The sequence below is a fragment of the Octopus bimaculoides genome, chromosome 4 (genome assembly GCF_046866305.1).
Source record: "Octopus bimaculoides isolate indiv1 chromosome 4, ASM4686630v1, whole genome shotgun sequence".
In the NCBI taxonomy this organism is placed as follows: Eukaryota; Metazoa; Mollusca; class Cephalopoda; order Octopoda; family Octopodidae; genus Octopus; species Octopus bimaculoides.
In genome coordinates this window covers 1,061,669-1,073,466 of record NC_142931.1, presented here as the reverse complement: position 1 = coordinate 1,073,466, position 11,798 = coordinate 1,061,669, and the positions used below count along the sequence as shown (strand labels likewise).

The window sequence follows — 11,798 nt, the reverse complement described above, 5'->3', positions numbered from 1 at the left end:
CAGGTAAGAGAAATCTTATCTTGTTGTTGTTCTTCACTATAGAATATATCTAGAGATTCTAGCCAATGCTGTATATAATACATCGAAAGGTAGTAGTCCCACCTCTAGCAATTTATCTAGAATATCCATCAAACAAAAGCTTCCTTCATCCACTGCACAAGCTGTAAGCTCTCATTTCTTCTAAATTACAGTTGAACTTTTGAGCTTTTTGAGCCAGATAAATCACAGGACTTCAAATTTTCAATCAAGATGGTTCTAGAAGCAGGAAATCTACCTTTGAAGCAATCACATCTCCTGAGAGAGTGGGTGATGAAGGATGGTAAATAAGATCGGTGCCAGTGCTACCTGATTGGCTCCCATGCAGGTGGCATGTAAAAAGCACCCACTACACTCTCAGAGTGGTTGGCGTTAGGAAGGGCATCCAGTAGTAGAAACCATACCAAATTCAGAGTGGAGCCAGGTGCAACCTACTGGCTTGCCAGTCCTCAGTCAAACCGTCCAACCCATGCCAGCATGGAAAACGGATGTTAAATGATGATGAAGAACAAAGAGATGATGCCAGAAAAAGCAAAGGTTACATAAAGAAGTTCATTAGCTTACAACTGTTTCTGTTATGCGATGCAGTGGACGCTTACTTGAGTATACAGGTAACATCCTTTAGCTTCATCAGAACCGTAAATATGAAGTACACTTTATTTGGGGAAATTACATTTTTGGAATATACAGGCATTACAAGTGAGAAATTTTATGTTGATGCCTATAGAAAATCCTGTCCAAGAGTAGAAAAAGTGAGTTTTCTTTTCCTTTTCATTCTGGTGTAAATACATGTGTATATTTGCATACTTTTTCTATTTTTGGACACCTTGGGCGAGTCTCTTCCACTATAGCCTCAGGTCAACCAAAGCCTTGTGAGTAGATTTAGCAGACAGAAACTGAAAGAAGCCCATTGTGTATATATGTATGTATATATATATATATATATATATATATATATATATATATATATATATATATATATATATATATATATATATATATATATATATATGTATGTCTGCTGAGTGGTTGGGGTTAGGAAGGGCATCCAGCTGTAAAAATTCTGCCAAAACAGTCACAGAAGTCTGGTGCAGGCTTTTGCCTGGTCGGCTCTTGTGGAACTGTCCCACCCATGCTAGCATGGTAGGTGGATGCACATTACTACACACCACACCCTAGAAACAGCTGTAAAGGATTTTTGAACTTTCAGAATTTATACCTACCTATGAATAATTACTATAAGCTTTCACTTTCCTATTTTGCTGCTTCATTTATATATATATCTATACTGACTTCTGTACACCCATTTTGTAAATGCTTTGATGCCATTAACACCTGCCTGTCCATCTCTCATTCTAATGCACTGCTGTTAACTCAGCTGGTACATTGTGTAAAGCTTACTTTTGTTTGCCTGGATTCCACTCCTCTCTTTGTTTGGTGTTGGATTTTAGGTATATGGTCTGATCTGAGTGCTATTATATGTCTTTGATGTATTCTTATCTGACATTCAGTGATGGTTGTAAACAAGTAACGCCATCATACAAGAGATGTTATCCATTTCCTGCCTCCCGGGGAAAAACGTTTAGCTACAGGGGATATTACCTTTCTTGGAAACAAATAAGGATGGAGACAGAAAGAGCTTCTGGTTGTAGAAAATCTGCCTCAATGAAATCCGTCTGAACCATGTAAACATGGATTAGTGACGTTAAACGATGGTGGTGGTGATGATGATGATGGAATAGATATATGTTATTTACACTATTAAATTACGAAATATCCTATGAAGTAGCTATCTTGCAGTACAGTGCATTAGACACTAAAATGTTATAAACACCCAGGAAATCATTCACATATATGTAACCAGTTTAACAACTTTTCTAGAGAAATTAAATTGTGTTCCCTTGAACTGAAAATGCTTTCATTAAGAACAATTCTGGGCCATTTGTAGCTACTTTCCTACTTGAGCAACACCGGATATTCGGCTTGTATATATATATATGTATATATATTTCTATTATTTTTTATATGCAGAAGTTACTAAGTAGCTCAAGGGTCAAGAGTTCGCACACAGCATGTGTCATACACGCAACTCTCGACCCCTATGAATTTAAAATAGTAATAAAAAAAATATGTACATATTCATGTTTTGAGTTCTATTTTCTCTTTTTATCTCATAAAACCTGTATATATATATATATATATATATATATATATGTGTGATGACTGCTATGTCGGTGAGAGGGAACCTTTTAAATATTACTGGCAAAGTTTAGGCGTAAGCCGAGCCGATGAGATTTTAGCGAACCTATTTCGAACAACTAATTCTCAACCGTTACAGGACTAGTAAAGTCACACTATATCGCCCGATTAAAAAACAAAAGACGAACAGACTGTTATAATAATGTTTATATTTAGCATCATTAAATGTTTCTGGGTTATTAAATCTCCACCCATTTAGTGCGGAATAGTGATTTCCGTTACGTCAGCACCTCTTTCAACCAATCAGAACCGTTAGATTTAAACAGTGAGGATATGGCGGAGAATATGAATTCTGGTAAGAATCACCTTCAATTATTTTCTTTACTAAAACGACGACAAACCATTGAAGAATTTAAAAGCAGTAAATATATATATATACATATTGATATATTTGATAATCTTATAATGACGTCTTGATAATCTTATACAACCATTATTGTTTCAAGCAAATCGACGTGCAACTGTCATTCATTAATCTCAATCAATGACAAAACTCTTTATTCATTGTTTATCAAATTATTTTTTGATTCGTTCATCTTTTTCATTAATTCTAGAATATTAAATAGGATTCCAGTTTCTAATTCCTTCTAAATATTTATTATCCACACTATTTTCGAACTTACAAATTAAAAAAGAAACCGACACAATTCAAGCGAAGTCTCTGCCGTCTGCAAAGTTTTTTTGTAATTTTGACAAAAATTTTGTTTTTTTTCTAATTTATTTTCTCTACTTGTTGATAACGGAAAATGTTTGTGATGTTTATATAACAACATTCTGTCTCCTATTCTTCTAATAATAATAATGTTCCTCTTCAATTTTTTCAAGAAACAAAAACTTATGTGTTCTGTTTTTGCATAACTAGTCCACCTCTTTCGTATGTATGCATGTTGTGTATATATATATGTCTGTTTTCATGGTTCACACACAGAAATTAGAGTTTGCTCGTTGGATCTAATCTATTCAGCTTCGGTAAGAATACTCACGCCACTCGGTTGTGGCATTTAAAAGGGTTACGCCGAAAAAAGGGTGGGGTGCACATTCTTTACCTTCGCCGGATTGGGATGAAACCCCATAGACACTAGTGAGGCGTTGACTTTTCCAATTCCCCTCAAATCTTAAAAATATATAGATTTCTTTAGCGGTAAGAGACCGTACTCCAGCCTGGTTACTAATGTTGGCTTTTGCCAAACGGTAGCAAGAGAGCTTCACGCAAAGCACTGTCTTATATTAATTGAGACGACAACGAAATTCACCCTGAAACAATTGTTCATTAAAATAGGTGGATCTCTGTCGTGCCTACACTCAATAGAAGTGTTCCAAATTTTAGCTTTATAAGTAGAGCAAATCTATTTTAGAAATTTGTAACAAACTGGTTTTAGATATTTGAGAAAAATAATGTAAAAATGTACACTAAAGCCAAATAATATTTCCCTCTCTTAATTTATTAATATATCACGACTTCATAATTTTTGCTCTGAGATACTTCCATCACATAGCATAAAATGATTTCACGTCTTTTTCATAAATTTAAATACACAATTCCTTAAAGTCCACGACCTCTGTTGCAAACTAATTTTCTTCGTCATAGCTGCGATAGTTTTAATCAATTGATTTGACAAAAGAAACGTGTCAAATATTGGTCTGTAACAGTGAGTCTATCATCTACATTGATAAAGAGACCTAACTGTCCCATTTTAACAAAAACGCACCTGTATGTCTACCTGTAACAAAATACCTCCCCTTTCCATCATCTTATCTCACAATACTAGTGTCTGTTTAGTGTTTTTTTTTCACAAACATTCCTGGAATTTTTTCTTCATTCTTCAGTAAATTGGCATTTTTTTTTAGCTAAGGGTTATCAGTGACTAAGCAGAGCTATCAAAGCGTTCCAGTTGTGCCCATCCCTTATTCTTTTCAGACGTAATGTCTTTAGTCTTACATTATATGTACAATGCGTTCTCGATTTAGTTTTTTCTTTTAAGATAAAAGATGCGATTTAAGGGAGATTTGGCTGCTATTTCTAGTTGATCGTTCGACTAATTAATGTTTATAATTGTCGTATATTATCTTACTGAAGTTTATTTAATAGAACTTTTAAACTGAGTATGGAAAGGTGAAGAATGTGTCTTACTTGTCACTTTTTAAACAATCCTACTTAGATCTTAAAAAATAATTGTTTTGTTAATTTTTAATCGATTGTGTGTGTGTGTGTGTGTGTGTGTGTGTGTGTGTGTGTGTGTGTAGGTAGTGATGTATCTCCTTCAATGCAAGACATCTATTTCTGTCCCTCTACTCTTACTCTAACCTCTCATCACCTGGCATAAAACTACCTACCACAATACTACTCTCCCTTTATTTGAGGGGGTCTTGTAAGCTACTTGGTAACCATAGTGGTGTTGGTGCCATGTAAAAAGCACCCAACACATTCTGTAAAGTGGTTAGTGTTAGGAAGGGCATCTAACCGTGGAAATCATGTCAAAGCAGTCAGTTGAGCTTGGCACAGTCTTCTAACTTTCCAGCTCCTGTCAAACTATCTGACCCATGCTAGCATGGAAAACAGACGTTAAATGAACAAACTCAGAGGAAGCTTGCATGACTGAACTCTAGGGGTGCAGCCCAAGGATTATTTCCCTAAACATTGCTTGCTACACATTTTTCAATCTAAAGTATCTCTATGCACACGCTCAGCTGCTATTAGTGGTACAAACATTTTTTTCTTCTAATTACTATGTTTATTAAACAGCCATATAAGAAAAAGAGAGTCTGTGGTTTACAAAAATGACAAATGACAATTTCTAGGCACAAAAAAATTGTTTATAAGCAAACTATAAAGATATGATAAGACTACTAGAAATGAACTATGTATCCTCGTTATAAAATGATATTAGAAACAAAATATCTCTATTTAATAATAGTCGATATGAATGTTGGTTGGTTGATTTCACTAGTCATGCTTTATGTGGTGTAGAGAATGGGTGCAAGAGAGTAAAAGAAAGGTGCAGGATGAATGCACATACTTGGCTTGGTGGCAGGCAATGCATAAAAGAACATTACATATATATATATATATATATATATATATATATATACAGTGAGAGAGAGAAAGAATTGTAGAGACAGTAATGGGAAGAGTTACGCAAACGATAAATTTGCTTCATTTGATTTTAAGATAATATTTTCCATTTTGAAAATCAATATTCATTTTGTCATTTTGTATAAGCATCAGGAAATGGGATAATACTCAAATTATAATTGTTGCATGTATGCCATATTTCCTGATACTATCCATAGAGGTAGAAGTATACTTCCAAAGTAGCTGGTCACATGTCAGGTAACACTCTAGTATATGTATATGCATGCACATATATATTATTTACTCTAAAAGGATTCCTTGTCCAAATCTGGAATGGTTATCTCTTACCAAATTTGCTGAACCAGTCTTTTGTATCACTACAGACACATGCATGGTTGTGTGGGTTGGAAAGCTTGCTTCCCAACTATGTGGTATTGATTGAGTTCAGTCCCAATGTGCAGCACCTTGAGCAAATTGTCTTCTACTATAGCTCCAGCCAGGCTGACCAAATCCTTGTGAGTGGATTTGATAGTTGGAAACTGGAAAAAACTTATATAAAGCTCCTGCAGTTATTTCGAACACTGTCCTGTGTCCATGACTGATCTATCTCACTGTGCATGTGTATATCACTTAACATCCCTGTCCTGTGCAGACTTTGGTTAGATGGTTTGACAGAATCTGGTGTGTCCTAGGATTGCATCACACTCCAATGTCTGCTTTGGAATGGTTTTCACTTCTGAATGTCCTTCCTAATGCCAACCACTTTAAAGCATGAACTGGTTGCTTTTTTTCGTGCCATCTGCATTATTGTGGTTGCTATACAGTTTTGCAGGACAATAAGCCCTGGGGGAGGTGTGTGTAGGGTAACTTTATTATGATAGAGGTAGGGCAGAGCAGGTTCCTTCAAAGGGGTTTGCATGGCTATTCACATTTAGTAGGGGAAAAGGAGGGTGAGAAAGAAAGAGACAATGACCATTAGGGGCTGCAATAAATAGATAATGAATATATGTATATATAGATATCTATATACACATATAAATCTTAGTCTTAGTAAGTAGGAAGGCAAACAAATCACAAATCCCTTCAGGTAGATGGCCCTGCTCAGTTTGCAGAAAAGATGTAGGTAGAAACTCCATAAGAAGTACCTGGTGAAAGCTATGGACACATAAGAGGTGCAGCAATATCAAAGGAAAGTTAACTGGGAAGATAGTCTTTGTGTGTGGCAGATGCACAGGGACAATAAACACCTTCCATCACATGCCAGGGGGAAAAACTAGGAGTAGTTGATAGCTTCTGTTTCCTAGGTAACCAAGTCAGTTGTAGGGGTGGATGCGCTGAGAGCGTAGCTGCTTGAATAAGAATAGCTTGGGCAAAGGTCAGAGAGCTCCTACCTCTACTGGTAACAAAGGGCCTCTTGCTCAGAGTGTAAGGTAGACTGGACTGTATGATGCCTGCGTATGAACAGTCATGTTACATGGCAGTGAAACATGGGGTGTGACTGCTGAGGACATGCGTAGGCTTGCAAGAAATGAAACTAGTATGTTCTGCTGGATGTGTAATGTCAGTGTGCATGCATGACAGAGTGTAAGTGCCCTGAGAGAAAAGTTGGACATAAGAAGCATCAGATGTGGTGTGCAAGAGAAACGACTGCGCTGGTATGGTCATGTGTTGCGTATGGATGAGGAGAGCTGTGTGAAGAAGTGTCACACTCTAACAGTGGAGGGAACCTGTGGAAGAGGTAGACCCAGAAAGACCTAGGATAAGGTGGTGAAGCATGACCATCAAACATTGGGCCTCACTGAGGCAATGACAAGTGACCGAGACCTTTGGAGATATGCTATGCTTGAGAAGACCCGGCTAGCCAAGTGAGATCGTATCTGCGGCCAATGCCAGTGTCGTATAACTGGCTTGTTTAAAAGTACCCTTCAATCGTCTGGCAATATATTGTGCTTGAGAAAACCTGTTGAGTCAAGTAAAATCATTGTTGTGGCTGATACCAGTGCCACCCTACTGGCACCTGTGCTGGTGGCACATAAAAAGCACCATTTGAGTGTGGTCAATGCTAGTGCTGCCTGATTGGATCCTGTGTAGTGGCACATAAAAAGCACCATCTGAGAGTGGTCAATGCCAGTACCGTCTGACTGGCCCCCATGCTGGTGGCACATAAAAGGCACCCACTACACTCCCGGAGTGGTTGGTGTTAGGAAGGGCATCCAGCTGTAGAAACCTTGCCAGAAAAGATTTGAGCCTGGCACAGCCACCTGGATTGCCAGTCCTCAGTCAAACCATCCAAGCCAGCATGGAAAGCGGATGTTAAAAGATGATGATGATATCAGACCTAATTCAGTCAAACCCTGACTTCTGACAGTGACTGGTATGAATTTGAGGTCAACTGCACAAGCCTGCAAATGGATCGGGTTTCAGTTCCAAAATAACCCAGACCCTCCCCCTCCTCCAGACAATATTACCATCCAGTGAAGCAAATATGGAATTACTCATTGGAAGAATTCACAGAGTGATTAACAACTAATAGTAGTCACAGATGTTAAATACTGATCGATGTGGTTAGCCAGAAACTGGAATCTAACTGAGAGCCACCACAGCATCTGCCCAGATAATATATCCCTCCAAACTCACATTTATATGACATGGAGAAAGACTTTGACAGGGTCCTCCATGTTATATCCAAACACAGCTTAATGACAGTCACTTGATTAAATTCTTCATTATTTTCAAAATGAATTAAAGGAAGTGTATTCCAATAGGAATATGGGTAAGAAAAGGATTAAGATAACAGTCTGTTGTTCTGCTGGTAGAAGGTTCCATGAAACGGTATGGTGATGCAGTAGGGAATTCTCTTGTGGTTTCTTCTGAATATGTTCCAATGTTGGAAGAGGAAGCAATCTTATCTTTATTGTGAGTTTGGCAAATATTAATGTGTGAAGCTGTCTTACATAAAAAGTGACCCAGACATATGTAAGAAGGGAGTATTTATTTAAAGTTTACAGAAAGACTAGTATAATGAAGGTTTTTATTCCATATAATATAGAAATAAGTAGTTCTTACATCTAGGTATTTAACCCCTTAGTATTCAGGTTATTTTGTTAAATTTGATGCTTATTTATTTGCATTGCTTTGAATTAATCATGTATTCTCATAGCTTAAAGATTTCAATGGCGTGACTTTATTTTAGAAGGACATTGTAGGGCAGGTATGAGTGGCCAGATCTAGTCAGTTTGATTGTAAAGTATATAGAATATATTGGGCCTGATATGGTTGGTTTAAATGCTAAAGGGTTACATGTCAGATCTCCTTCAAAAACTATAGTGAAAGTTCTGATTGCTGGAAGAAATGGATATTTAATCACAGTTGGTGATAAGTAGAGAATATTGGTTTGAAATGAGGAGAAAAAAAAATAGAGTCATGGCCTTAGTTTAAGAGTGAATGATGTAGATGGAGAAATGAGAGAAAAAAAAACCCTACCAAAAAACAATAAATTCTTCAATGGAACAACTAGACTGGAGATTGCAACTAATTTCATGTTATATACTTGCCGAGTATTCCTTTATAGTGTAAAGGTTGGTATTGCATTAGTAGTTAAATTTCTCACCTGGGAAATATATGAAATAGATCATGCATATATATATATATATATATACTTGCTTGATTAATAGGTAATGTGAATTAACTAAGATCAAAGCAGTTTCATTTTCCTTTGAATCTAAACACTTTTGATTTATTATACATAAGGTATATTTCTTAGTTTTTTTTTTTAAAGAATGGTTGGCAGCTTGGTTGATGGTTGTATTTAACTGACATCAAGGAATGATACTCCAACTTACTTTAAATTTGGATGTCAGTGTTATGTAAACCAAGAAAATGTAGCTTTTATACGTTATGTAATGTTAGTGTTTTATCATGGTGAGAACTCTAAAATCAGTAATACTTAATCTTTCCTAAATTACTTCTGGTTATTTTCTGTTAAGTCAACACAAGTGCTGAAAGTATTTGTTGCGTAATATAATCAGTGTTAGCATTTTAAAACTTTCCTTATATGAAAGAGGTAACCTATACTGAACCTTTACTGAATTTTTCCATCTCTCTGACACAATATTATTTAAGAATTTTTCATGCTCAATATTTTTACCATTTAGGTATCTCTTTTGATACGTCGGCCACACCAAATAGGCAATTAAATGCCAAGACTCTGTCCACCAGATCTATACTGAAACCTGGTATGTATGAATTCTAGTTGTCTTGCACGTCTTTTATAGTTCCAACCAATAACTGTCTGTGTCATCCTGTTTGTCCTGTGTTTCAATATTTTCATTTGGAATGGTTTCTGCAGATCAGTATCACATACACGATTATTGACAACTAATATGTGTGTGTGTGTGTATACTTATACACACACACATACATAATATATATACATACATAATATAAATATATATATATATACATTATATATATATATATATATATATATATATATATATATACATTATATATATATATATATACATTATATATATATATCATCATCATCATCATCGTTTAACGTCCGCTTTCCATGCTAGCATGGCTTGGACGATTTGACTGAGGACTGGTGAAACCGGATGGCAACACCAGGCTCCAGTCTGATTTGGCAGAGTTTCTACAGCTGGATGCCCTTCCTAACGCCAACCACTCAGAGAGTGTAGTGGGTGCTTTTACGTGTCACCCGCACGAAAACGGCCACGCTCGAAATGGTGTCTTTTATGTGCCACCCGCACAAGCCAGTCCAGGGGCACTGGCAACGATCTCGCTCGAAAATCCTACAGGAGCCAGTCAGGCGGTACTGGCAACGGATATATATATATATACATTATATATATATATATATACATATATATATATATATATATATATATAATGTCATCATCATCATCATCATCATCGTTTAACGTCCGCTTTCCATGCTAGCATGGGTTGGACGATTTGACTGAGGACTGGTGAAACCGGATGGCAACACCAGGCTCCAATCTAATTTGGCAGAGTTTCTACAGCTGGATGCCCTTCCTAACGCCAATATCTGTCTATATATATATTAAAAAGGAGAAACAAGCAATAATAAATCTCTGAGCGAGACGTAAACAATAGCAGCACGGAATCATGAAGTATATTTGCCACTTAAATGTGGCAGACCCACAGGGGACGCTGCTACTGTTGTTTATAGCCTCAGGAAGACATCTCCACCAGCTGCCTAATGACACACTGTTCAGAGATTTGAGCAAAGTCAACTCCAACATCGCAATCAACTTTGTGTAAGCATGAAAGCTTAGTGGCAAGACACTGCTTCTCTAAATGAGAACCTTACCTGTCATTGTGGTTTTGGGGCTTGGAGCAAAGTAGGCCTTGGCATCCACTCAAGAAAACAATAAATGTTCCACAAGCACTTCAGAAAACTGAGTCCTCGACTTGTTCCATTTGCCAATAGGTTTGCAAGGCACCAGCAGGCCTCAAGAGACACATTTCTGTCCATAGAACATGATTAACACTTTATTTTACTGAACCCTCATTTGTCACTCATGACAAGAGAATCCATCATATATACTGTTGTATTTTGGGACGGTCATTTTATTTATTTTTTTTTTTTTCGCCAAATAAACGCACGTACTATATATTTTATTTTCTTCCTTCGTTTATTACTGTGCTTATTTTATTATTTTAACACCTGTCCATTGTCCAGAAATCTTTTGTCACACATCTGTGACCTCTTCGGTGACACTTTTCGTTTCCGGGTGTGTTCTTGCTCCACTTACTCTGTTCTCTGTATCTCTTTCAACACATGATTTCACATTAGGAATCTTGCAAAATGAATTGATATTGAACCAAATTCGATGACTGGCACCCGTGCCGAGTGGAGCGCTAGCAGCACTGTCCGAGCATGATCATTGCCAGAGCAGCTGTCTGGCTTCTGTGCCGGTGGCATGTAAATAGCACCATTTGAGTGTGATTGTTGCCAGCGTTGCTTTACTGGCACTTGTACTGGTGGCATGTGAAAAAACATTTGAGCAAGGTCATTGCCAGTGCCGCTGGACTGGCTCCTGTGCAGGTGGCACGTAAAAAACACCATTTGAGCGTGGCTGTTGCCAATACCGCCTGACTGGCCCTCGTGCCAGTGGCACGTAAAAGCACCCACTACACACTTGGAATGGTTGGCGTAAGGAAGGGCATTCAGCTGTAGAAACTCTGCCAGATCAGATTGGAGCCTGGTGCAGCCATCTGGTTTGCCAGTCCTCAGTCAAATCGTCCAACCCATGCCAGCATGGAAAGCGGACGTTAAACGGTGATGATGATGATGATGATGATATATATATTCTTTTACTTGTTTCAGTCATTTGACTGTGGCCATGCTGGATCAATGCCTTTAGTCGAACTAATTGAC

General features: G+C 37.3%; 1 protein-coding gene across 5 annotated transcripts in view; it reads left to right on the top strand.

The window, feature by feature from the left end:
- Positions 1-2,449: 2,449 nt before the first annotated feature.
- The window catches only part of LOC106881851 (protein ECT2), a 132,733-nt gene continuing 123,384 nt past the window's right edge, over positions 2,450-11,798 (top strand). For 2 of the 5 annotated variants that reach the window (XR_016241345.1, XM_089350133.1), the window contains exons 1-2: positions 2,450-2,590; positions 9,523-9,603. Coding sequence is in view for 4 of the 5 variants with exons in the window: in XM_089350133.1 (XP_089206259.1) it covers positions 2,569-2,590; positions 9,523-9,603 (103 nt within the window). In the remaining variant the exon portion in view is untranslated. Of the gene's footprint in view, positions 2,657-9,522; positions 9,604-11,798 lie in introns of all 5 variants that reach the window. The other 3 variants (XM_089350132.1, XM_089350131.1, XM_089350135.1) reach the window with 2 other exon arrangements.